Here is a 27,194-nt window from a genome sequence, read left to right as displayed (position 1 = left end):
TGAAGGCAGATTGAGCCCTCACACTCCAGTACAGCAGGTGGCGATATTTGCAAATGTATAGTTGGTTGTTATCGCCCAAACTACAGAAGAGAAACGACAACAAAAATCAGGAAATGATAGAATTCAGATGTGCCAGTTATGAAGTTGAATCAACCAGACGGACGTCATGTCATTGGATTTAAACTAGCTAACTCACTTTCAGCGTCAAAACAACCGGCAGCATCAGGTTCATGTAGCTGGCGATCTTAACAAGGCCATGGCAGAAGTTCAAGAATAGAGTAGCTTAACTGGAGTAGTTAACTTACTAGCTTGTGGTTTCTACAAAACATGATGGGAAGTTACACATTAACGTTAGCTCTTCTTTCTTTGGGACTGTGGCGACTATCATGGGCCTGCTTAAGGTGATTCTGTAGTTTAGTTTCTGTCTCGTTTGAGGTTGAATGAGGGAGTAGAAATGGATGATGTGATCTGCCTCAGCTCCGACAGTGACAAAGACGACTCCGATGTGGAAATCGTCGGCTCCTACTGTAACCTTATGACCAAAGGTGATCCACTGCCCCTCACAGCGGTGAGAGTAGACGTTGACGCCGTGAACGTCAATGTCCCAAAGGTAGGCTAACAAACATAGCCGATAACGTTACTGTTACTAACCTGTGAGCTAACCTACAACTTTGTTGTTAACTTACACCGGGGAACACGAACAGAAAACACTTGTTCACACGTTTGTACCACAGGTAACGTTAGAGTCTGCTCACTGGCGCCGCGCTCAGTCGTAAGTAACGTTAAACTTGAAATATTGATAAGTTATATTCTGGCTTGTCAAGGTTAACGTTAAGGAGAACAGTTAACGGTTAACGTTATCACATTAATTTAAAACACAGCAAACAGGAATACTTTTCTCTGTCATAAATAACGTTATAGCAAAACCTATGATGTTATTGTCATGTTACCAAAGCACAACCTTCGCATGTTGTTATTGTCTAACGTTATAACTTACTAGCTAAGAAATGTGCCCTTGGCTATCATAAATATGTGTCAGATAATGTGTCCATTAGTTATTATAGATCTAGAATGTAACTTAATAATTCTTTGATATTATCATACTTTATTCACGGTTAACATTTGCTTACAGTGCTGCCCACCAGTAGTTGGTAAGTTAACTTCAATAAGGATACATTTTGCTATCTCTGAATAGTAGTAACATTTTATGTCGTTTACCATTTAAATTGCGATACTGTATCTTTATTGTGCACTTTATATCGCGATACTGATAACCTTATATGTATTGTGATTTAGAAATATTTTCTGGAAAATGTATTTAGGAGCTAACATTAGTCACTGATAAAATAAATAACGGAAATATGTTAAAATGTTGTTTACTGTTAAATTAATTCAGCAAATCAGATTACTAACTAATTGAGATGTAACACTGATATAAAAATCATATTTAAAAAATCAAATGTTGCCCTAAAGCAGTCCTGCTCATTGATCTGCAACATTGTCAACAATGGCCTAATACACCCAGGGATTTAAAAGGGAGAGCTACCTCCATATTTAATGGTATGGCAAAACCTCTGACAGTTGACAACTTTTCAGGGTACAGTATATTGTCATATTGTCCTACCGTTAAGTGTTGGGTTCTAGCATAAAAATATATTGGCGCTATTAACAATATAGACATTTGACACAAGCCTGACAACCTCATATACTTTTACCTTATTAGCCAAGACAAAAAAAAAAGGCTTTCAGGTATTTTATGGTTACCTATAAAAGTATCACAAAGAGCTATGAAAGTAACTTTCGTCAAAAACATGGCTTTCACGTGCCATGGGCCATTTAAACATACGTGGTTACAATGACTTACAGTCTTAAACAGAAAAAAAATAATTATAATCCTTTCAGTTGACAACGAGAAATGTGTTCTACTGACATATGTTTTGGACTAAGTTTCCCACCTTGTTTTGAGCGAATCAGAAGCCATATTATTCTTGTCTAGAAATATTCAACCACAGCATTTATTGATTTAAATTTCTGTTTATTTTGTCCCTTTTTCTAGCGTTTTATTGACCTCACAGATCCAAAGTGGACCCTTCCGGAGCTGAAGATGCGTAAGAGAGGAAATTCTACTGTACTACCAGTGGTAGACTTGACTGAGAGCGACATAGCAAATGGGACAGAACAGGAGACAGATCATTTTCCACCGGATGACTGTCAAGTGAAAAAAGAAACTACAAATAAAAATCAAACTTCAAACAAACATGATTTTAAATTGCAGGAAAGCTCCTCAGGAGACCCAACTGCATTTGCACTACAGCGGGACTGTGGTGACCTAAAGCCAAATCAGAGATGTTTGGATTCTCAAACCCAACACCAAAAGCAGACAGACAGAGCACATCATTTCGCACCAGCTGTAAAATTAAGACGATTGCCTTTTCTTGAAACACATGTCACAGAACTGCAAATGTCAAGTTGTTCTGTCCATTTAACCGAAGATTGTAACCAAATGTCACTGCACCTCAGGCAACTAGACAATAACAATGACTCACCAGAATGCATTAGTAATTTAAGGACAACTACCGCATCCAGTGGTCCTCACATGGAGCCTACACTAGATGAGTCTCCTCCTAAGGTGGTAGAAACTCTTATCAGTCAGGGACAACAAGAGAACAATAATGAATTTACGAGCACACTGTTAAATGCTAAAACATCTCGGCGTCGGCAGAGCCCAGCTGACTCTCCCCGCTCGAATACAGGAAACTCTGTTGCAGCTTCAAAGGAGCACAGCGTTCCTGAAGACGAGAGGGATGACTTTTGCCCATCTATGCTCATCCCATCTCCAACTTCTCAAGATAAAGCGTGTGGTTCCATACAAGGAAAAGTCCTCTGCTCCAACCCGGAACAAATGGAATTGGATAAAGCACATTCTAGACAAAGCCATCACTCTGATCACTCATTTGCCCACCCTCCTTCAATCGGACTGAACAATTCTGAGCCTTATGTCCTCGACACTCTGTCCAACACAAGTCCCCTATCTCCTAACCTCATGAGCCAAGTTGACCCAGAACCCACCTCTGAACATACACTAACTGAGAATACGTCTGAATGGCATTCGGAGGAGGTTAGGAATGACGAGGCCTCAAACAGCCCCGACCTCTTGCGTTGTAGCATCCCTAGTGAACCTGCATCGTCAGTGTCTGAAACTGAGGACTTGGATGACAGATCCGGGACATATAGAGGGGATCTGGGAATTGACAGTCCAGTGTCTTTTCTTTGGCAAGAGGGGAGTGATGGAGAACTAGTGAATGAAGAAAGCAGATTTGACATGGACTTCAGGGCAGCCAGTACAGAGGACAGGGGTTTTGTGTGCCCCGTTATACTCAGGAAAGTAATGTCTGGACCTGCTCAAGCCCTGGTGAGACATTTCTCTAGATGTTTATTTGTTTGTTTTTCTGTAGCTCTCATTAAATCATTACACAACACGATTTTGTGCTAGGCTGAATGTACAGCATTTCTTTTCTTTTTTTAGATTGATGCGGAAGATGAAGGTTTTGGAACTCCTGAGGTGCTATGTCGTCAGAGCCTGAGCCTGGTTTACAGTACCATTGATGAGAACTACCCAGAGGGCACGTTGCAGCTCTTGACTGACCTACTACAGCCTGGTTACTATCCCCCCAGAGATATCACCTTCCACCTGCTGCGTGGCATTCTGCTTGACCCACAGTGTCCTTATCACCTGTGTGTGCAGGCCTTTAATCTGCTGATGAGGACACAGAGGTGAGGGAACTACAGGAGTGACAGTTGTATAATTTGTTGCTTTTCCTATTTAAATTCTTAATTTGTCCTTTATGTCGTTTCTTCCAGTTAGTCTCACCCCTTTCCATCTTTAAATTCAGAGATTAAAGCTGCTTTCTGATTGCAGACACCACATGGCTGATAAAAGTGCAGTTCCATGGGACTGGGAGTTGTTGACCTCAGTTATTACCAATCAGGTACTACTCTAGGAAGCAAAATGTGTGAACAGTGAAGCTGGGCAGTGTATCAATGTGCGGTACCATCTGTAGTTGAATGAGATTTTGGTTGTAATATTTTCAAATATCTGAAAGGTTGTTAAATGGTTTGGTCTCAGAGGCTGAATTGCGCTTAGAGTGGGTGGTGCACTTTTCTCAGTTTAATGAACGGTTTTATCTGAGGGAAATGAATGATAAATGTGGTTTTTGTATTCACATTGCGCTTTGTAAAACCTTTTCTCGTGTGTCAGTATGTTGAAAGCACAAAAAGTCATCCCCAAAATATTGTTGTATTGTTTTTTTCCTCATTGGAGAAAAATATTTGGATGGTTGTTTATATCTCTCTGGCTTAATATGCAGACATATTTTCATATTTTTTCCTTAGGACCATACAAAGAGACATCGCTGTGAGGTTGTGCGCATGCTCCTGGAGTACGTTGTGCAGACTTTGGAGGATGATTTCCAGGCCAAACGTTCGATCTCTGCCCTCCATCTCTCCATCGCCAAGGCAACATTGTCATGTGATCAGCAATTCCCTCGTGTCAGGTGAGTTTGGTCAACAGGGGCTTGTATTGTAAAGCAAGATTAGAGGGTTAGTCAGCTAATTTTGGACCCAGGCGTTTTAGTTTCATTGTACATCTCCATGATAATATGCACTTTTTAAATTAAGCTTTTAGTTAAAACAGTTTGGAAGTTGTATTTTTGTTGTGCTGTTTTGTGGTGGACAAAATATTAGAAACACTTCTGAGTATGCTGTATGTTGCAGAACTAACCTACTTCAGAGCATGTTTGGTTAAGGGAATCTGCAAAAATGATGTCTGCTAAAAAAAACGTAAAGGCGCATAAAAATGTAAACTCCACATTTTGATACCATCATAACATCTACAATGACATATTACCAATCCCTCCAGGGTGCCAAGGTGGTCACATTATATTACATGGATAACAAGTAGTACAAGTTTCTGTTTTATATTTTGCTCAAGTAGTGCTATTGGCTGTTTTTTGTTATTGTTTGTCTTTGTTTGTCTTTCCAGAGATGTCATCAAATGGCTCTTTTCTGCCATTATGAAATCATCAGAGCATGAAGAGAGTGGAGAAGCAGCCAGAGAGAGAGATGAACAAATCAGGTGAATTACAAAGAAAGAAAATATAGTGGTTAACATGAGCAGAAGGGAACAACAGGCTGCTTCTATGCTGTATTTTCATTTGTCCCTTTATGCCGTACAGAATGGTGTCCATCTTCCAGAGGATGCTGTCCTTGGCTCTGGAGGTGGACCGTTCTCCAGCTCTAAGCTCTGCTAAGCTGTCGCAGGAGCTCTTCCATATGCTCATCGGCAATATACCTCTACGAGCACACAGGTGAGGAGGAGAGATGAGACAAGTGAAGGAGGCAAGATTGTATTTACCATTTAGGGAAAGTTGACGTGCGATAGGTAGAAATTATTTTCTTTAATAACACACAGTCTTTGTGCCACTGGAATATGTATTGTTTGAAATTGTTAATTAGTTCATTGGTACATTCAGTGAACAATTTATTAAGTAAAATAATTTGCCTTTAAATGATACATAAAATGTTTGTAAAATAAGTTGTAAAATAAAATGAAAAATTGAAGAAATCAATTTTATTAGTTTCTTTAAATGATTAAAGAGGTCATATAATGCTCATCAAGTTCAAAATCTTATTTAGTGGTTGTACTGGAAAAGGTTTACATGGTTTCGGTTTCAAAAAACACCATATTTTTTGTCGTACTGCACATTGCTGCAGCTAATTATATGATAGTTGTGATCTGATAGTCGTGATAGCTCCTCCTAAGAACTCTGAGAAAGAGTTTGCTGTTGAGGAGGAATATGTTACTGTGAACGTTCCAATGGAAATGTTAAAAACACAGAAAATCTTTTTTATCTTTTACAATATTTACTTTATTAAAGAATTGCAATGGAGAACAGTACAGTGAATAAATAGCAGCAGAATTGCAGCATAGTATCGCACATTAATTATTGACAGATAATACTGCACATAAACATATAATGTCCAGTTGAATAACTAACTAAATGCCCATTTGTCAGACACTTAGAGGGAGGAGTTAAAAGTTTGATGGCCACAGTCAGAAATTACTTCCTGTGCCGCTCTGTGGTGCATTTTGTAACCCTAATGGTGCTTTCAGACCAAAAGCGAAGCGAGCGTTCGGGGCGGTGAGTTTACATTCAAAGTCAATGCAAAGATGAATAGAACCGCGATTTCCTTTCGGGCGACGCGAAGGCAACACAAAGGAATTCGTGTGAGTTGAATATTTTCAACTCAAGCGAGAAATTCGTGTGACGCTGAGTCGCAATAGCCTATCAACGTTGAGATTGTCCGTACGACAGCGACGGATTCAGAGCATTGTGTGGAGAAGGCCAGGCAGAGCGGGCGATTGAAAATCTGCTGGCCAGCTGAGAGCTGCTAAACTTGGGAGAGAGGAGCAGGGAGCAGCGCTCCTGCTTTTGGGAAAAAAACACCCGTAGTTGGACTGGATTATGCTCTGACAACTACGCCGTTTGCTTGCGGGAGGAGCTCAGAGTAAACTGCTTTTATTAAATTAGCTTTTTACCTTAGTTTTGGGGATTACAACGTTGATTTATCCTCGCTTTAAATTCTTTAAAAATCCTACAATGTTATTTCCTGGATTTTTTTTCTCATTTTGTCTCTCATAGTTGAAGTGTACCTATGATGAAAATTACAGACCTCTCTCATCTTTCTAAGTAGAAGAACTTGCACAATCAGTGGCTGACAAAATACTTTTTGGTCCCACTGTATTTATTCCAGCTATCGATGTACTTTATTGTGGCCAAGATAGCATAGCATAGCCCTGATCGATCCGAACTCCATTCAGAAAAGAAACATTTTAGAAGTTGTTGTCCTGCTGTCTTGCTGACAGACCTGACAAAGCATGAATTCATATGTTTAACAAATCTGCATCATATTGTAGTTATTTCAGCATCAGTTTGACCCATTTTACATCAAATTGTTTACTTTGGGTTCATACAGCTGTAGTAATGGTGAGTTGTGTTTATTCCTGGTTTATTCGCATTATCACGTTGTGTGTGTGTGTGAACACTCAGCAGTTGTCCAGCGATAAAACCGCCTTGAGGAGAGCGTTGCGTGGATTAAATTCACGTTTGGTCTGAATGCCGCATAAGTCTTGCACTGAAAGTGCTCCTGTGTTTGAGCAGCACGTCGTGGAGTGGGTGGGAGACATTGTCCAAGATGACGTGTAGTTTGGACAGCATCCTCCTCTCTGACACCACCGACAGAGTCCAGCTCCACCCCCATAACGTTACTGGCCTTGCATATCGGTTTGTTGAGTCTGTTAGCGTCCACTACCCTCAACCTGCTGCCCCATCATGCAACAGCAGACAGAATAGCACTGGCCACCACAGACTCATAAAACATCCTCAGCGTCGTCCTGCAAATGTTGAAGGACCTCAGTCTCCTCAGAAAATAGAGACGGCTTTAGCCCTTCCTGTAAAGGGCTTGAGTGTTCTTGGCCCAGTCCAGTTTATTGTCAATGTGCACTCCCAGGTATTTGTAATCCTCCACAATGTCCACATTGGATGGAAACAGGGGTCACTGGTGCCTTTGCTCTCGTTAGATCCACAACCAGCTTCTTAGTCTTTTTCATGTTGAGCTGTAGGTGGTTCTGCTCCCACCATGTGACAAAGTCCCCCACCACAGTCCTGTACTCAGTCTTGTCACCCTTGCTGATACATCCAACCACAGCAGAGAAAACTTCTGAAGATGGCAGGACTCTGTTTGGTAGTTGAAGTCTGTGGTGAAGATGGTAAAGAGAAAGGGAGAGAGAACCTTCCCTTGCGGGGCCCCAGTGTTACTGACCATGCTGTCTGACACACAGTTGTAGGCGAACATACTGTGGTCTGCCAGTCAGGTAGTCAACAATCCAGGACACAAGAGGGGCATCCACCTGCATCGCTGTCAGCTACTCTTCCAGCAGGGCCAACCGGATGGTGTCGAAAGCACTGGAGAAGTCAACAAACATGACCCGGCTTGTCCAGTTGGACATAGATGCAGTTGAGCAGGAAGATGATGGTGTCCTCAACTGCCAGTCGGGTCTTGTAGGCAAACTGCAGGGGGTCCAGAAGAGTCACCAGGCTAGAGAATGCAGTTAGCCTGAGAGCCAGAGGAGGGAGTAGTAGGCTTTTCACAGGAGGGTGGGGGACAGTGAGCAGGAGGTGGGAGTAGTGGGTTTGGAGTTAGAGGGCAGACAGCAGCTGAGTTAGTGGGGGGATGGGCTGGAGCCATTGAGTCAAATCTGTTAAAGAACAGAATCAGAATCAGATTGAGCTTTATTGCCAAGTAGTGTTTTACACATACGAGGACTTTGCTGTGGTGATAAGGTGCTACACGTAGACAATCATACAGTCAACATAAATAAATGTAGAAATATAATAAATATGGAATGGAAGAACAACGTTATAGATATATACATGAGATATATATATATATGAGAGAGAGAGAGAGATAAATATATATATATATATTAAAAGTGTTACCTTTTATATATATATTGGTAAATTACATAAACAGTTTAAATGACAATTTAATCAGCATTTATATGGATTTCCTGACATTTTGTAATAGATTTTTAAAATGCCCACCCTGTTATGTTCCACCCTATCAGGGTGGACATTTAAAAACCAACTTAGCCATAGCTCTGTGAGACAGCAAACGTAAGTAAGATAGTTCTCCAGGAGAGGAGAGGCAGCAGGTGGACGTCTTGTCACTGTGTGCTGCAGCTCAGTGTGTTTTTCCACCCGTGTTTTTGGACGTGTTGGACCTAGCCGCTTGGCGAACGTTATGACACGCATTTTGCTGTGTCGTCACAGGGATCAAAGGGAAAAGACTGGACTACAAACGAGCTGTTTTCGGGCAGGTCAGAGCAGAGCTTTCTGTGGGAGATGGGAACTTCCTTTGGGGAGGACTTTTTCACTTTGCAACCTATTTCATGCACAAGAAAGATATATAAATCAAAGGAGAGGGGAAAAAGCCAAAAAGCATAATATGACCTCTTTAATACACTTTTTTAAATTGCATTCACTAATGAGAAATTAGTTTCTCCTGTTTTTATGTGAACCTCTTGAAATTTTATCTTTAAATCATATGGAAGACGCTTTGGATAAAAGCATTTGCCGAGTGACTAAATGTAAATGTCTAAGTGTCTTAAAATTAAAGAGAGGCTTTCTTTTCAAACGTAAATGTGGAAGAAACAGAAATTGAACACATTAAATCAGGCAGACAAATTAATTTTAAAATATTTTTATAATAAGTTATTTAAAATTTTAGAGTTGTATTAATTTCTTAAACAGAGGATTTTTGAAATGGATTTTTAATTTGCACTGTTTATATGTAAAAGTATTTCTTTATTTTATAGTTTTCAAATGCATCACTCAGTTTTTCAAGCTATTGTTGACTAATCTGTCTCTGAAAACCAGGATGTTGTTGCTGGAGAGCCTACAGAGCAAGCTGCTGAGATGTAAGCTGTTGGAACATCTGTTAGACTACGCATGCCCACTGAAAATCTCTCTGCCCATGTCGCTCCGTCTTCTGCTTCACTTTCTGAAGAACTGCACTCTGGCACTAGACCCTACGGTGAATATCACTCTTGTATCTTGTTTTCCTTATCGGCCAACCTTTCCTCTTTACAGATGTAGTGGTACTGACAAATCTGTAATGGCATGTACACCGATCAGCCATAACATTATGACCACCTGCCTAGCATTGTGTAGTTCCCCCTTTTGCCACCAAAAGAGCCCTGACCCGTCGAGGCATGGACACCGCTAGACCTCTTAGCACATCCCACAGATGCTCGCTTGGATTGAGATCTGAGGACTTTGGAGGCCAAGTCAACACCTTGAACTCGTGTTCCTCAAACTATTCCAGAACCATTTTGCTTTGTGGCAGGGCGCATCATCTTTTGGCAGTGGACAGGGGTCAGCATGGGCACCCTGACTTGTGTATGGCAACGCAGCCCCATATGCAGTAAACTGTTATGCACAGTGGTTCCTGACACCTTTCTATCAGAACCAGCATAAACTTTTTCAGCAATGGATTGGACCACATGGACCAGCCTTTGTACATCATGTGCATCAAGGAGCCTTGGCTACCCGTGACCCTGTCGCCTGTTCACCACACCTTCCTTTAACTACTTCTGATAGGTACCGACCACTGCACACCAGGAACACTCCATAAGAGCTGCAAATTAGGAGATGCTCTGACCCAGTAATGTAGCCATCACGATTTGGCCCTTGTCAGAGTCAATCAAATCCTTACACTTGCCCATTTTTCCTGCTTCTAGCACATCAACTATGCAAACAAAATGTTCACTTGCTGCCTAATATATCTCAACCACTGACTGGTGCCATGGTAAAGACATAATCAGTGTTCACTTCACCTGTCAGTGGTGAAAATGTTATGGCTAATCAGTGTATGACATATTTGTGTTGATAGATTTTTCAGAAAAAGATTGTGGAATTAAAGTGTACAGACAGTGACTACCTCATTTTTTATTTATTTATTTTTTTAATAATTTAAGGTACACCAAATTGTGATTTGTGATGTTGGGCTATATGAGTAAAATTGCCTTGACTTGACAGGATTGATTTCTTTTTGGGAATCTAACACATCAAAGCTAGCCACAACAAGCAACAGTTCAATGCGACTAATCCATGACTTTTTTCTCCAGGATGGTACTGAAAGATGGCTGAGATGGGAAGAGTTGGTCCATCTCCTCTGGATGTTGCTGCTCAGCTACAACAAAGCAATGAAAGGTGAGATAGTGGTAAACACCAGTACAGTATTTGCAGCCATAATCATAAAATGGCTGACTATAAAGGCTGTAAAAATTAACAGAACATCAATTTCGGTTGTCACAATGGGAGTTTGTCTCAGAATGATGAACCAAATGCAATTATACACAACATTATTAGCTTTCTTGGTATTCAACAAACCAAAAATATGGTTAGTGAGGTGATGGAATATTTTTTTGTGCAGCAGAGAAAGAAAAGAGGGCAAAAGTTGAAGTGACTTGTACCATTATTCTCCATCTTCCATCATTAATTCTTCCACATTTCTGTCTTTGGTTCATATCTGGGAACTATTGTGGATGTTCACACTGTGTGTGCTGTGAACGTAATGCATTTTTTACATTCCTGTACTTTCTTTTTATGTGTTGATTTTTTTTTTTTACTCAAACACCTGTATTAAAATTTGAATAGATAGTATATCTCCTGCCTCTAAGATATATATGAGATATGAATCCTTTCATACCCAATGTACCATATCCCTGAATATTAAAACATTTCATCAATAAATAAAATTAATTTACTTGACTCACCCAAGCCCACTTTGATTTACCCCTAACATCTGTCATCTGTTACACCCAGGTTATCTGTGCAGCTCAGTCACTGAACAAAGAGGTAGAGTTGGCACCTTGGTCTACAAGCCGGATGATATGTTATCCAAGGCCTCCGTTCGCGAAGCTGTGGAGGCCTTCCTGTCCAGAGCGCAGGCTGACCTTGGCCAAGCCTTGCCTCTCCATGTGGAAGAGTCCCTCACTTATCTACAGGATCACCTGCTAGATGTCTGTCAGTGTTGAATAAAAAAAATAGTTAAACTTTTTTCTTATAATGCATTGTATTAATTTAATGTTAATATTTATATTTCAGCTTGAGTTGACTTTTTGTATTTTAAATAAAGGCTGGGTCTTGTGAAGTAAAAATTTATTTACATCTGGTTTCTCTTAATTATATTGTCTTTTAGCCAGTAAAGGCATATCAATTTGTCATTAAGCATAATCTTCCTTGGATATCCATACAGATGCAACTATTACATCATTACTTTGACTACACCGCTAATGATGAGATTGGAAACTATGCTAACTATGCATAGTTTCTAAATAAGCCACAGTAAATTGAATGTGGCGTCCTATCCAATATCCATCCATCTCATGGCCCATCACTTAAAGGCTTTATTTACTCTGGCTCAACAGCTGGTTGGACCGTCTGCACGCTGACCAATAGGATGAAGCGCTGTTATCGGCAGAGGAAAAAAAATCCTTACAGTCGCCATGATACAGCAGCGGAAACTGGTGAGAAGTGGCTAGAAAACAAAAGAGAACACGCAGTCGTCCTCGCGATTTGGTATGGTCTTGCAGGTAAAAATTTTATCCTTTCTTTTAGACCTGAACTATTTTGACATGTTTCACCGTGATCTTATTTAGATGTTAAAAACGCTGTGGCCATTTTTCCCGACGTAGGACTAATATGAATAGGAAGTCGGTCAGCTTCGAATAATTGGGATGTTAGCTTTGAGCTAGCAAGCTAGGCTTGCCAGGCTAAGCTAAATAGCTCGCAATTGCTTGCAAATCCAGCATTGTGTAGCTCTGTGAGCTCGTTTGCTCACTGTTTATCTTAGTGATAGTGATTCTTGCTACTGGGGGCTAGCTAGCGACAGCTAACTAATGCAGTGTTCCGTGGCCTAGTGTTAATGCGCAAGTCAGTGCTCTGCTATTATGTAAACAACAATTATACAGTACCATTTAATGGCATTTTGCATCTTTTTTCTAGCCCAATTGGGCAGGGCGTTAAAATCTGTCAGTTGCTAAATTTCGCAAACTTCTCGTGTCCGTTTTCGAATTGATAGTTAGCAAGCGAGCTAGCGTTAGCGATTTAGCGTTTGTTATGTATAGTTTTATAGCTACCTATTTAGGTTAAGCTAGGCTAATCAGCTAGCGAAAACGAGAAGAATAATCTGTTAATCTTTACCCGGCGTTAGCTAATTTAACTAAATTTTAAAATGCAATTTCTAACTAATTTACTAATTAGAGCTTTACACAGTTAACAGGCTAGTTTGCTAAGTTTAGCATGACAGACAGTACCCTACGTTACCGATTTAAAGTGTTGATTATTTAACTCAAATTAAATCAGACTTCATATGAAGCTGTTTAAATGATACTTCATGTTATTTCAAGATAGACGGCGGATAGCAACGTGTTAATTGAACTATATATTGATCAAAAACGTGCTCTTTATGTTTGGTAAGGGTTGCATTCAATATCTTTTTCCAGCATGGGCCAACATGTGGTAGCAAATAAATGCAAATACAAAGTCACCTGCTAAGCTAGATACATTGGGTCTATCCTAATTTATAGTATTCCATCTTTAGATTTGGGCCAAAATACCGAATTGATTTACATTGTGAGCTCTTTTACTCTGTTTATAAATGACGTTTAAAATGATCTTTTGTAGTGTTATAGGAATGCCCAAGGAAAAATATGACCCGCCGGATCCCAGGCGGATGTACACAATTATGTCTAGCGAGGAAGCAGCCAACGGGAAGAAGTCATACTGGGCTGAGCTGGAAATCAGTGGTGAGTGTTTTCAGTGAGTTCCTAGTTTAGTAGATTTCGTATATAATGTGAAATCTTTCTTTGTATATCTACCTTTCATGTCACACTGTTGGACGCAGGTGAATATTGGATCTTCACTGATAAAATAGACCAGGTTCCACCCCTAGCTCTGCACATGTCAGTCCCATGAAGGGCAGCAGCTAAGGATTATTTTCATCATCAATTAATCTACCAATTATTTTCTCAATTAACCTATTGGCCTATTAAAATGTCAGAAAATAGTGTTAAATGTCCATCAGTTTCACAGAGCCCAAGATGATGATGGTCTCATAGAAAAGCCAGAGGAGAAGCTTGGACCAGTAATTCTTGTCCAAATTTTTCTTCAAAATTTATTGACATTCATTATCAAATGTTTTGCAAGTTAATTTTCTGTGGTTTGATTAATCAATTCAGCTCTAGTCCCAAACTGGGTTTTGCAAGGTTTAAAATAGGTCACAGTTGATTACACCCACCATGGTGTATGTCCAGCCTTAACATGATTTTATTTGTTGTTCTGGGAAAACAGTGCAGCCCTACAATTATGATTAAGCAACATCTTCTCAGTGTGAAAACACTTAACAGGCGTTGACCTATTCACACACAAATGGGGAAAGTTGTTCCAAGGTTTTTCCCTATAGTGCGAGGGGCATAATATTGGGATACTGGGACTTAATTCTCATGTGTGTGACCTTTTCCTACCTTCACTTCAGGCCGAGTAAGGAGTCTCAGCACAGCCCTGTGGTCTCTCACCCACCTCACTGCCCTGCACGTCAGTGACAACTCATTGTCACGCATCCCGCCAGACATTGCCAAACTACACAACCTGGTGTATCTGGATCTCTCATCCAATAAGATCAGGAGCCTGCCGGCAGAGCTCGGCAACATGGTGTCTCTCAGGTAAGTGATTTCAGGCTACATATTTACCCCTTTGTTTGCCAACTATGGAAAGTAGTAGCTGTCACAGGATTGGTCTTAAAATTAATTTTGGCACCCACACAGTGCCCCACACTCATAATGGCAATGTGAGTTTTTCTGTTAATTGTTGATTCAATAGATGTCTGCCAGTTTTATCTGGGTTTCTATTGTTTCAATATATTGGAATGTTTAAAATTTCATGTAAAAAGTCCACATTAACAATCAGTCTAAAGTTAGATATGTTGTAAGTCTTGATGGCAGAAATGTAGTAAATGTTTTTAAAAGTTAATACAGATGGTTGTTTCTCAGGAGGGCTGGTTTCTAATAATCAAATTCCCCCATGTCCTCCACAGGGAACTGCTTTTAAATAACAACCAGTTGCGGGTTCTGCCATTTGAATTGGGGAAACTGTTTCAGTTACAAACACTGGGGTTGAAAGGTGAGTGGCTTGTCAGTGGTTTTGTAGCCATTGTAGCCTTGAAATCCCATTGATCTTTTAGCGATGATTCAGCCCGTGTTGCTTTTCCTTCACCAGGAAACCCACTTGCACAAGAAATTATGAGCCTCTACCAGGAACCCGACGGCACGCGGAGACTGCTCAACTACTTGTTAGACAATCTGGCAGGGGCTATCAAGCGCAGTGAGTCCCACCCTCTGGCAGTCTTGAGACTGGAAGAGGAATTGCATATTGCCAGCTGTTTCTTTGTCCCCAACAGATAGGTTCATGAGTAGAGGTCTTCATGGGTCCTGTATTACCCAGAACTAAACTGGACCCATCTATTGTTTGAAAGCTGGGACCTGCAGAGCTAAGAAACGTCAGACCCGAAACCGGCTGGGAGACACAGACCTAATTTGCACCTATTTCCCAGCTTTGATTGCTATTAACAAGTTAACCTATTATACAAGTTTTTAAAACAAAACTTTGTGTCTTACCTAATTTTAATATTCGTAGCCTTCTCTCCTGTGCCTGGCTGTGATGCATATCATCCATCCTCCTTACCAAGAAAGTTGGTAAAATACACCCAGGTTTTCTGTTTTTCCACATGGCTAAAAAACTCATTACTTCAGCTTACAAGACCACTTGCTGTGACAGTGATGGATTACAAATGGAATCGGTTTTGCATTTATGAATCTGTGAAGACCTCTGTTCATCAGTATATAAAGATGAAGGATGTGAGGCCAACAGGTTAGGTGCCCTTAACTTTGTTGAAGACATTGTGCGACATCTGTGTTCATGTCGTCTCCTATATTGAACGATGTCTTCCCTGTGCTCAGTGCCAACAGAGCAACCCCCAGCTCGGTCATGGATCTCTCTCCAGGAACTAGACAGAACGCGACCCTCTGGCAAGTACAACATACACGAAACATAACTTTGAACAGATATACATACTCTTATCAGTTTTCTTTGTAATACACAGCTGTTCCATAAATATGGATGTAGCTTGTATCCATAAAAAAAAATAAGTCACATTAATCTGTTGAAAAATTAATAGAAAAGGATCCAAATTCGGTTTTGTGTGAAAAGTACTGCTGGGCTTAAAGGATTTTTTCGGTGTTTTTAAACCTGGACCCTATTTTCACATATTTTTGAACTGAAATGACTATTGTGTACAAGAAGTTTTGAAATCCATGTAGCAGATGGCTTCAGCCGACAGTCACAAACTTGCTGCAGTGACTGCAACCTGTTTCTTTGGTGCTGGTCAAACTCACATCCACAAATAGTACCTGTTTTTGCCACTGACCGGCCACTTTTTGTGGACAGGTGCAATTGACCCAAAGGAATACATTCACGGCTGCCATCTACTGCACGGATTACAAAACTGTTTGTACTTACTAGTAGCGCTGGACAATAAAACAGTAACAATTATCGTGATATAATTTATTTCAATAACAATGTTCAATAAATGTTTGATTTTATTCAACTGAATCATACATTAATTGGGACTTAATTTTTTTACAATGTTCATTTTGTTGAATGAAAAAGCTTTTAGTCATGCATATTTGTTGACAAAGATTTTTATCATAATTGTTTTGAATGTTCTGGCTCAGATTTGTGAAGTGATCCACTGTTTGGCCTCAAGTGTTGATCATAAAGAAGAGTTTAAACCACAGTTAACCATCAGGTTTCTTGCACTTTCACTCAAGAGTAAAAAACAGCCTTTAAACTCAAAAGAATTAACGATTTGATACTTATCGTGATAATTATTGATATTGAAAGATCTGAAACTTTTTATCATGATAACATTTTTGGCAGCCCTACCTACTAGTCATTTCACCCCAAAATATGAGAAAATAGGAATAGGGCCCAGGTTTAAAAATGCCAAAATTACCCTTTAACCTAAAAGCAATGCTTGTGACACTTGCAATATAGTATATTCACACTTTTGTAGTTGATACAGTATTCCAGTGTGTCCCTTGGGTTGAGCTTTTACTTGTGTTGGTTGACTCTGTTCAGGGCGTCCGTGACTGTTGTTTTGACTGACTCAATGTTCAGTGCTGTTAACAATTGTAGATGATTACACCACTGCTGTGTAAGTCACATTGTGCTTCTATAAGGAATTTTTGTAGAACTCAAACAAATTTAAAAATAGTTGGCAATTCATTTAATAGTTGACAACTAATCAAATAGTCATTGCAGCTCTAATGTGTATGCCAAATTCTGCTTTTAGGAAACGCAATACGAAGTGGGATAGAGTTTTCCCTGTTTACAGAATACTGCATTTTTAAAATTTTTTCCATGTATAGACAGGAAAAATGGTACAGATGTTTTTTGGTAATCGGGCTTGTTGTATAAAAAAATGTGGCAATGTCCCTACCCCACCTTTTTAGGGAATAAAAATCATAAGCTTCCGTAGCATTTCTAAAATATGGCCTTTTGTCTGTCTCCCCTCAGCACTGTTCTCTGTGATGTGCTACAATGTGCTGTGTGATAAGTACGCCACACGACAGCTATATGGCTACTGCCCATCTTGGGCTCTAAACTGGGAGTACAGGAAGAAATCCATCATTCAGGAGATCCTGGGCTGCAATGCAGACATCATCAGTTTGCAGGTGAGAGATGGATGTCAAAGCATGCGTCACAGACATTAACATTTATTTTGTACATCAGCAAAGACCCAACAAGATTTCTTTTTTAAAAACTTAGGCAGGGTGGTGGTAGCGGGACGTCCTTTAAAGTCGACACAATAAAAGCAACACCTGTAAAATGCAATCCAAAACCCCTACAATAAATGCTCCCTTTGTGACGCGCTATTTTGAGTGTCGACACAGTGTTAAATCTTACTTTCTTGTTACATGTGTCCATATCACAAATAGCAGAATTAATGTCTTGCTCTTAAAAAATCTTAGAGTTGGTATTAGGCTTTTTGGCCTTTTTCCCCTCTCCTTGAGTTGTATATCTTTTTTGTGCATGTAACAGGTTTGCAAAGTGAAAAAGCCCAAAGTCCAGCCCAAAGCGAGTTCCCATCTCCCACAGAAAGCTCTGCTCTGAACTGCTTGAAAACAGCTCGTTTGTAGTCCAGCCCTTCACTTCCTTTACTTGTGACGTCACAATGAAAACGCGTCATAAAGCTTGCCAAGCGGCTAGCGGAGTCAGGCACGCCCTCAAACCAAGCTAGTCTGAGCGGAGGCCCTTTGGCTCGACTGGCCTTTGTTTGGGTTTCCATTGTAGAAATGTTGTACCTGTACCTACTTCCAGGTACTTTTTTTCTTATCTTACCTCACCTCCGTCGAGGTTCCAAGCGAGCTCAGGGATACTAAAATGTTGCGTGAAAACACGACAGACTGCTGATTGGTCAGAGAGACTATTCACTGCATCGTCATTGCGTGTGCCAGAAAGAGGCCAGCAACAAGCTTTATATTTTACAGTTTCCGTATGTAATTTCATCACTAAATCCACTTCTGAGTAGTTTTGAGGTGTGTTTTACAAGAAGTGATGGAGGAACAAAAATGTGCTTGAATATTTTCGGAGTTGAGGAGCTCCGCAAGTGGCTGCGGGGGATGCCTGTGCCAACCCGCGGAAGAAGCGTGTGAGGCCACAGACCGCTGCAACAACAACGGCAGAGGAAAACACAGCTGGAAGGTTTTCATACCGCTTATCTGTCTTTACATTCTGAGGAATGTTGAAACGTTTTAACTTAAAAAAGAGAAAGCTGTGTGGATCGCGTGTGTGTCGCATTGAACATTACGTCGCAGCAGTTGTGTGTGGCGTCGCTATGATGAGAAGCTACATACTATCTCTGGGTACTATCTGCAATGGAAAACGGAGCAGGGCTGAGTAGAGTCGAGTCTATCGATTTGCGCTTTGGTAGCATTTTTCGGCAAGGCAGCATAGATCGTCAGAACACCGGCAACAGTTCAACGCTTAGTCCTAATGGTAAGATGTGGAACAATGATGTGGACTTGTGAGTAACTTACACCATCTGCTAGGTTACGGTCGCAGTCTGAAGCAGCTTTGATTTGGATCACACTACCTTGTTTCTTACGACCCGCCCTTCTCTGCTTCTGATTGGCTAGTAGTCCTTACCTGGGAACTGCGCATGTGCAACTCCCAACAAAGATTTTGTACAAGTAAGATGCATCACTCTGTAGCGAAAGAGCGGAGCGTACAACATACAGGGTGAAAAGAGGAGCTGCAGCAATGTGCAGTATGAGGAAAAATATGGTGGTTTTTGAAAATTAAGCCATGTAAACCTGTTCTGGTACAACCCCTAAATAAGATTTTGAACCTGAAAATGAGCAGGATACCACCTCTATTTTGCACACAGATGCTTCTTTGAATTTATAAATTAAGAAATATTTGACAACATTTGCTGTGTTTGCTGATACTAGATCTGCTTTTCCTTCCTGCACTATTTTTCAGCTGTGATGATTTTTAATTTCTTAAAATTGTGTTTAGTTGCCTTTAGTTTTAATTGTATTAAAATGTTAATATAGAATGACAGTTTTTGTTCTTTTTGGAAGGGGTGTTTGTTATACTTGCGTGACTGTCGGCCTTTCCTGTTGTCCACCCTGACGTGGGTTTTTTTTGTTTGTTTTTTGTTTGTTTTTTTTTTGATTACAGGAAGTTGAGACAGAGCAGTACTACAGTTTCTTCTTGCCTGAGCTGAAAGAGCAGGGTTACGAGGGGTTCTTCAGTCCAAAATCACGAGCCAGGACCATGTCAGAGTCGGACCGTAAACACGTGGATGGATGTGCAATTTTCTACAAGACGGAAAAGTATGTACCTACAATTTTGTAGTTATCGTCCTGTAGCCTGTATCGCTTGTTGACAAGCCTTAGTAGGACTGTGATTTGTTTTATCTTTGTTGGAGTTAAACATGCATTTTAAGATATTTTGTATAAAAGCTAGAATCACTGGCTTGTAGCTCTAAGACAGTCTGAACCACAATAGTTTCTAAATAAATGAACAATGTTTTCTAAAATAAGTTATGAACTGGTGAATTTTCATTATTAGAGATGGATGGATAGAGACGTAGGGGTTTTCATTCCACTGGGTATCCAGTTAATAACTTCAATACCCTTTTCTCTGTAGGATAGCACCTCAGGCAATATTGATGCCTGAGTGGTTTAAAACAGCTTTTATGGTGTTCAATTACAGTTAATCACTAAGCCATTTCCCCCATTAAACAGGTGCAATAATTGTGACAAAGAAATGATTCCATTGTAAGCCTTTCACTCCAGGTCAATTCTGTAATACTGTAACCTGTGCTATTTTTATGTATTGCGGTATGTTGATGGTTGTTTTGTGTTTGTGTGGAGTATCGGCTGGGTGGAGCTACCACTGCTCACCCACCTAACCAGTTTGATAACCCTGCAAATAAGAAGCCATGTAAGGTAGGGTTGGGCAATGTCTACAAAATTTCCATCGGATGATGTCTACAATGAAATATTGGGATGGACGATGTCATCGGGTGCACGGGCGCGCTGGGGGCAGCAGTCGTCTTATGTGCATGTGTTCTCGCACAGACTTCACTAAGTTTAAAAAAAAAAAAAAAAAAAGGTAGACTATTAACTTACATTACAAGTCGCGGTGGATATTTTAGGCACGGACCAGGTAAAGCAACAGTGAACACACAGGGTGCTGATGTTTGTTTTAGTTGTTTAGTTGCTGCCATGATGACTGATCACAGGTGGAAATATACAGGAAAAGACGAGTTCTTAGTATTTTAGTCGACTTTATAAAACATACAAAAAAAAAAGTGCTGGGCGGGTTTTTACAGTCACGATGCCAGCTCAACATTGTGATGTATGTCAGCCATCGCCGATGGACGATTGCATTGTCTTATCGGCCCAACCCCAATGTAAGGTTTTTACTGTAGCCATCCGACAGTGATAACATTGATTGTACTCATATTTCTAAAGCATTTGTGTCAAGCTCCCCATTATCTAAATGTTTCCCCTGCTTTCATGCTTGAATACGATTTTAGAAACTGTTCCTAGTTCATTTGTCGCTGAAAACAAAATATAGACCAGTGGTATGTTTTGAAGATTGCTATCAATGCTTACCATCCAGTCTAAATTCGGGTACTGTTTATACCATAGCACATACTGTACGATAGGGTTCAGGGTCGACCACTCTGGCCCCAGAAATACATTTGAATGTGGTCACAATAACATGTTAGAAATGTGAACAGGTTGGTGATGAACCATGGGCTTATCCTTAGGGCTATGCTTCCTTCGGACAATCACCCAGCCTCCCTGGCTTCCCAAATGCTTAGGCGCTGCATTGGGACGGCTAACAGGAGCTACCTCTGGTCGGTCCAGCTATTACGGGATGGCTAACTACAGCAGCTAATGATTGTTTCCATGGTGCAGAGCAGAGTTTCCAATTCTCAAAGCCTCGTCAGCAGTGTGACAAACTACACTTACTACATACGTACCAGTCTCACTAAAGAAAGCAGAGGAGTGGCTAAACATTTGACACACAGAGCAAGAGATCAGGAGAGGGAGAATGAGAAGCCATCGCTAGCTGCTAAGCTAAATAACAGTAGCTATCAAAACTGAACAGCGTGTAAACAACTGAGATTTAGTGAGAGTTGCTTAAAGGAGAAGACTGGAGTGCTTGATCAAAACTACTGTAAGATTAAATGTATAGCAGAAAAATAGCTGCTGTAATGAAGAATCTTAACACATTTAGCTGGGTTGAGCTTAGACCTGCAAAAGGGGCATATTCACTCTGTTACTGACTGTACTGACAAAGTATAGTTGGCTGGCTACCCTGCTAACATAGCGAACAGATGTGATAAGCATGAGTGATGTGGCAGCTGTCAGGGACAGGGTTATATTAGAGTTATGTTGAAAAGGGAAAAATGATAGGGACATCGCTTATCAACTTTTCATTTCACTAGTTAGCTTACCATAAGGACACCGCTTTACTCCGAACCATCATCTGTTCAGCTGTGATGGGTACTTGTGCTGGACTGAGTTGTTTAAGTTTGCCGATTTGTCTCAAAATGCAAACATTACTTTTTGTTTGTAGTCTGTTCAGAACATGGTGGCTTGTGTTAGTAATTGTCATTTCTATGCAGATTTATAGTTTGAACCATTAGTGAGGTGGCTGTTACATGTCTTGAGCCCCTTTGTAGAATGTAATTAAAGGGTTGATGTTCCTGAGAGCTGCTGCTTGCCTATTTTTTGGCCAGAACATCTCATAATGACCGATGTAGTTTGCATATAATCAAACCGGTTTAAGCTAATACACCTGAGCTGACTGGCAAAACCGGAAACCAACCAAACTCGGCGAGGACTATTGGATATCTGAAATAAGTTATACAAAGCCTTTTATGGCTCCACAGGGAGCTGTGATGTTTGCATGAATTTCCTCAAGAGTCCTGGGGGGGGTCCCCTTTATATGAGACAGTAAATGATATCATTTAATTATGACAAACTGTCTGGAGTGTTGGGTAACATAGTATTTGCCTGAGGCCGAAGCTTTAAGTATTGATGAAATTAAAGCAAATGCAATCTCATGGCATTCATGGGACTGTTTCTGTCCTGTGTTAATACAAGAGCATGTTTTTGACTTTTAATTGAAAACTCATGGAAGGCTAAAGCTTTATACATACAGCAGCTGGCAGTACTGAGCTCTGTGTTTTGCTGAAGCAGACCATTATTTTGACTACAAGCCAAATTTCTACTCGGTCCATAAAAACAGTAAATGTAAGACTTTCAATAAGAATTCATAACTGAATTTTAATCTATACACTTATTTACAGCTATATCATTAATATTATGAAAGAGATGCCCAAATTAGGGGCAAGGAGGAAGAAATGTAACTTGTTCCCTGTATTGGCAATTCAATTATGTTGCTCAGTGTCCCCTTTGCTCTGATATTTAGAGGCATTGAGTGGTATCCTGTTTATCTCCAGGTTCAGCGCAGTGCAGAAGCACACAGTGGAGTTTAACCAGCTGGCCATGGCTAACTCCGAGGGCTCAGAGGCAATGCTGAACAGGGTGATGACCAAGGACAACATCGGGGTAGCTGTACTGCTTGAGGTCCGCAAAGAGATGATGGAGGTCTCCTGTGAGTAGACGCCCTATTCTGAGCTTTAGGACTTCTTATTTGGGTACTTGGCTCCGCTAGACTTACTGCATGCGTTTTTCTTTAAGACCAGAGCTAGTCCTGCTTATCCTGTGTTGACTTATGTCTGAAACTCACTGAAAAGCTTTAGTTACAGTAGTTGTCGGTGATGCATAAATAACTATCTGTATCACTTTTGCCTGCTTACCTTTTCCCCTCCTTTCAGCTGGGAAGTCACTCCATGGCATGGAGAAGCAGCTGCTCCTGGTAGCAAACGCTCATATGCACTGGGACCCAGAATACTCTGACGTGAAGCTGGTCCAGACCATGATGTTCCTGTCAGAGGTGAAGAACATAGTGGATAAAGCCACACGCAGCCTCAAGTTGTCCTCGGTCTCTGGTGAGACCAATGCCATTCCGCTGGTGCTGTGCGCTGACCTCAACTCCTTGCCTGACTCTGGTATGTAAGCAAGGCAGATAGAGCTGTGCTGTGTATTACCACAGAGTTGGTATAAAAATTGTACATGTATCGATACAACAATAGTACAACTGCAGCGACAGGTAGTTGTTGTTGTTGAAAATTTTTGTTGGTTTGTTTCCCAGTATCTCCTAATGCGGCATTCAGACCAAACGCAAATTTTCGCCTCGCAACACAACGCGAGAAGGCGATTTTAACGCGATAACGTTAATAAACACAACTTGCCATTACTACAGCTGTATGAACCCAAAGTAAACATTTTGCTGTGATTAAATAGCAATAAACGTATCAAACTGATGCCGAAATAACTACAATATGTTTTGTTAAACATATGAATTCAGAGAGAGAGAGCACTGGAACCAGATGTGCATGGAATCTATCTGCTGAGAAGCTTGAGTGAACGTAAATCAATGTTGTAATCATAAAAACTAAAGTAAAAATCTAATTTAATAAAATTACTTTACTCCAAGCTCCTCCTGCAAGCAAACGGCGTAGTTGCGAGCAAAGTCCAGTACGACCACGGGTGTTTATTTGTCCGTAAGCTGGAGCGCTGCTCCCTGCTCCTCTAGCCCAAGTTTAGCAGCTCTCAGCCGGCCAGCAGATTTTCAGTTGCCCACTCTGCCTAGCCCTCTTCACACAACGCTCTGAAGCTGTCGGCAACGTACGGACAATCTCAACATTGATAGGCTATCGCGACTCAGCGTCATGCGAATTACTCCCTTGAGTTGAAAATATTCAACTCACACGCTTTGCTTCGCCAGCCCCGCCCCCTTCGCGCTGCCCGACAGGAAATCGCAGCTCTACGCGACTTTGCATTGACTTTGTATGTAAACTCACCGCCCCGAACGTTCACTTCGCTTTTGGTCTGAAAGCACCATAACAATGTGTCATGCTGCCCTTTTAGCAAAACTAAACTTTGGATGCTGAACAAGCAGGTGTATGTCTTTCATAGCTGCAATTACATTAAAAAAAGGAATAAACAAATTCAAATTACCTCCTAATTTGATAACGGACAACCATTTTAAATTGATTTAATTGTAAGTCTTTTTCTTTATGCAACAAAAGGTGAAATGTGTTTCCAATGTGAATATTAGAAAAGTCTTCTATGATAGTAAATTAAATTGTGTGTTGGTCGAATAAAAAGAGCAATTGTGGTGGACAACTTGGACAATTTTCTCACATTTTACCAAATGAGGTAATGGAGAGAATTATCTGCAGAGAATTGATAATGTAAGTAATCATTAGTTGCAGTTGTAATGTTTTTGCAACTTTCAGCATGGGATGAAGCCATTCCTGAAATACTGTATCTAGACCTTCGTGCATACATTAAAATCTATATCAAAATATAAATTCAGCAGTAATCAAACATGACCAGGTAGTGAAATCAATCTGTAGTTGAATAGAAAGACCTCACCTGCATGAAACTAGATGTAGATATGATTTGAAAACTAGTTTTACAGCTAATATTACTAGTAACCTACAACATTCAAAATTTGTGCCTTTAGAAATTCCATTTGGCAGTATGGATGGTAACTGTAGGAACAGATTGGGCTCGGCCTGTTGGGACGTCAAAGTGCCACTTGACTTTTCTTGATTCTGATGTAGACAACTTCTCATCTCTCCCTTCTGTTCAGGCGTGGTGGAGTATCTTAGTTCTGGTGGAGTTGACTGCACCCACAAGGACTTCAAAGAGCTTCGTTATAGCGACAGCCTGACCAAATTCAACTGCAATGGCAAGAACAGCACGTCCAATGGCAGGATCACCCACGGCTTCAAGCTGAAGAGCGCCTACGAGAACGGCCTGATGCCTTACACCAACTACACCTACGACTTCAAGGTGATTACTGATGGCACACATGTATATTTATGTTTGTAGTTGATGATGATGCTTGTACAAGTACAGAGATTCACCTTTTGACTTGTCCAGACTTACAAACTTACTCATAAACATGTCCAAAGTGGAATTAATGTTCATATATTTTAGTTGACGGCACCTCCCCCCCCCCCCTTCTCTCCTCAGGGTGTCATTGACTATATTTTCTACTCCAAGCCTCACCTGAACGTGTTGGGTATCTTGGGCCCACTGGACCCACACTGGCTCGTAGAGAACAATGTCAGCGGCTGCCCACATCCCCACATCCCCTCCGACCACTTCTCCCTCTTTGCCCAGCTGGAGCTGCTCCTGCCCAACATGCCCCCCCAGGTCAATGGGCTCCATCTGCCTACACGCAGGTAGTGAGTCCCTGCCACACCACCAGAGAGAGCTGCAACCACAGCCGCTCCCTTTCCACCCCTCCTCCCTCCCACTACCAGCTCTTCCCTCCACAACCCCGGAGGAGGAAGACAAAAAAACACAACCTGTAAAATATTCGTACAGTGAGGTCTGGCCGACAGGGATTTCGTATAATGTTATAGATATTCTATATTTTTCTTTTTTCTTTCTCCGTTTTTATTTTTTGTTCTTTTTTTAACTGCTCGATTCAGTCCTGTTGGTGTATCATATTTTGTGTTTTGGACTCCCTTTCCTCCTCAAATCCACCCACCCACCCACTTTGCTTCTGTCTCTGAAACTAGAAGGGATGGTAGCTCATTCAGATTCGTCACCTGGGGCACTGTTTGGTTTAAGAGCAAGGGAAAACGCCAAAGTGGCTGAGGGGGTGACATTCACCAGAAAAGCTCCATAGCTGATGGTCTGCCTGTCTGTCTGTCCTGTATAAATTTGAAACCAGCAAAGACAGCAGACTTGTCAGTCTCAGACCTCCATCATTGGCTTGTGCTCGTTTTCCCCTGTACTCTGGGCAGCCAGCGTACTTTCTCAGTCTTTCTTGGATACACATGTTTGTCGAGTTAGTGCAGCTTTTAGCTGGTAGTTAAGCGTCTCTGGAATGGGATGTAGTGCAGCTGGTATGAGACAGGATTTCCTGCTGTCCTTCTGTGGTGCTCAGGCCTTTTATGTGGTCACGGCCTCCCGTGGTGCTACAAGGTAGTCTACACCTCTGACCCTGGCCCTGGCGCATTAGCTACCAAAACCCACAGATGCCTCAAGAACCAGACGTCCGCAAACAACATTTGCCTGATGTCACATGGGCAATGTACGTAGTGTTAATTTGTGAAGGAAGGATAAGGTGAGAAACTGAGAGCAGCTACCATCCTGTTTGCAGACTGTTCACCCCAGCTTATATAGTTGTTAGGCTAGTCCTGTGCTTAGGAGCTCATGTGGCCCATGTACCACAATTTTTGGTCCAGGGGCAAGGGATTTAGGCTGATGGGCAAAACGGTGAGGGGCGTTCACAAATCTTTTTTTATTTGTCTTGATTGCTTTTAGGCAGAGAGCGAGCAATGGCTAATACGCAGGAGTAAAACCAGCAGTCCTCTCACTGTCTGGAGTTGCTATCTGACTCCACACATGCAAGCTTACACACACTCACGCATACACACACAACACAGGTAATATACAGGCAGATCTGTAGCACCGTCTCCGAGGCCAGTAGTGACTTTCCCCAGCCATAAATTCCATACACAAAAGCAGTGGGGTTTTTTCACAAGTGTTTGTACAGAATAGAAATCTAGACTCAGTCTTTACATGATTGTATATGAACCACAAAAGACCTGTTTTCTGGCGTTTTTTGTACTAAGAGTAAATTATGATCAGATTTGAAAAAAAAGATTGTATTGTAAACTATGGCTAAATTTTTATCCAGTTAATGTTAAGATGAATTGATATTACCAGCTTGTACAAAAGACGTAAGAAGAGGTTGTTCAAGGTGTTCGCTGTCACTATTGCACTCCCTAGAGATTAACTAATTAATCTATCAGTATTTTTTTTTTTT

General features: G+C 41.0%; 2 protein-coding genes across 4 annotated transcripts; both read left to right on the top strand.

The window, feature by feature from the left end:
* Positions 1 to 111: 111 nt before the first annotated feature.
* simc1 (SUMO interacting motifs containing 1) lies at positions 112 to 11,786 on the top strand. Of its 3 annotated transcripts, none has more exons than XM_046029934.1 (10): positions 112 to 610; positions 2,057 to 3,412; positions 3,527 to 3,774; positions 3,920 to 3,989; positions 4,393 to 4,553; positions 5,042 to 5,134; positions 5,235 to 5,366; positions 9,498 to 9,654; positions 10,748 to 10,832; positions 11,448 to 11,786. In XM_046029934.1, exons 1-10 carry the CDS (start codon positions 455 to 457, stop codon positions 11,657 to 11,659), a joined length of 2,670 nt encoding a protein of 889 aa, XP_045885890.1. In that variant the 5' UTR covers positions 112 to 454; the 3' UTR covers positions 11,660 to 11,786. The 3 variants fall into 3 exon arrangements, with proteins under 3 accessions (XP_045885890.1, XP_045885891.1, XP_045885892.1); XM_046029935.1 differs by lacking the exon at positions 112 to 610 and adding an exon at positions 618 to 772; XM_046029936.1 differs by lacking the exon at positions 112 to 610 and adding an exon at positions 1,023 to 1,151.
* A 306-nt stretch (positions 11,787 to 12,092) lies between these two features.
* Positions 12,093 to 27,188, top strand: cnot6a (CCR4-NOT transcription complex, subunit 6a). Its single transcript, XM_046029937.1, has 12 exons — positions 12,093 to 12,217; positions 13,311 to 13,432; positions 14,161 to 14,347; positions 14,719 to 14,804; positions 14,901 to 15,005; positions 15,641 to 15,709; positions 17,259 to 17,416; positions 19,428 to 19,582; positions 22,735 to 22,889; positions 23,113 to 23,346; positions 24,999 to 25,201; positions 25,385 to 27,188. The coding sequence occupies exons 2-12, from the start codon at positions 13,321 to 13,323 to the stop codon at positions 25,598 to 25,600; spliced, it is 1,680 nt and encodes a 559-aa protein (XP_045885893.1). The 5' UTR covers positions 12,093 to 12,217; positions 13,311 to 13,320; the 3' UTR covers positions 25,601 to 27,188.
* The last annotated feature ends 6 nt before the right edge of the window (positions 27,189 to 27,194 follow it).

Source organism: Micropterus dolomieu, linkage group LG19 (genome assembly GCF_021292245.1).
Source record: "Micropterus dolomieu isolate WLL.071019.BEF.003 ecotype Adirondacks linkage group LG19, ASM2129224v1, whole genome shotgun sequence".
Taxonomy (NCBI): Eukaryota; Metazoa; Chordata; class Actinopteri; order Centrarchiformes; family Centrarchidae; genus Micropterus; species Micropterus dolomieu.
The sequence above is the reverse complement of the archived record's forward strand: the minus strand, read 5'-3'. Positions and strand labels throughout refer to the sequence as shown.

Excerpts from the sequence above, each read along its gene's own strand:
- simc1 (XM_046029934.1), top strand. The coding sequence starts at position 455 with ATGGATGATGTGATCTGCCTCAGCTCCGACAGTGACAAAGACGACTCC. Across the intron at positions 3,775-3,919 it reads CTGCTGATGAGGACACAGAG|ACACCACATGGCTGATAAAA; the intron begins GTGAGGGAACTA and ends TTCTGATTGCAG. Across the intron at positions 3,990-4,392 it reads CCTCAGTTATTACCAATCAG|GACCATACAAAGAGACATCG; the intron begins GTACTACTCTAG and ends TTTTTTCCTTAG.
- cnot6a (XM_046029937.1), top strand. The coding sequence starts at position 13,321 with ATGCCCAAGGAAAAATATGACCCGCCGGATCCCAGGCGGATGTACACA. Across the intron at positions 15,710-17,258 it reads AGACAGAACGCGACCCTCTG|CACTGTTCTCTGTGATGTGC; the intron begins GCAAGTACAACA and ends GTCTCCCCTCAG. Across the intron at positions 19,583-22,734 it reads ATTTTCTACAAGACGGAAAA|GTTCAGCGCAGTGCAGAAGC; the intron begins GTATGTACCTAC and ends GTTTATCTCCAG.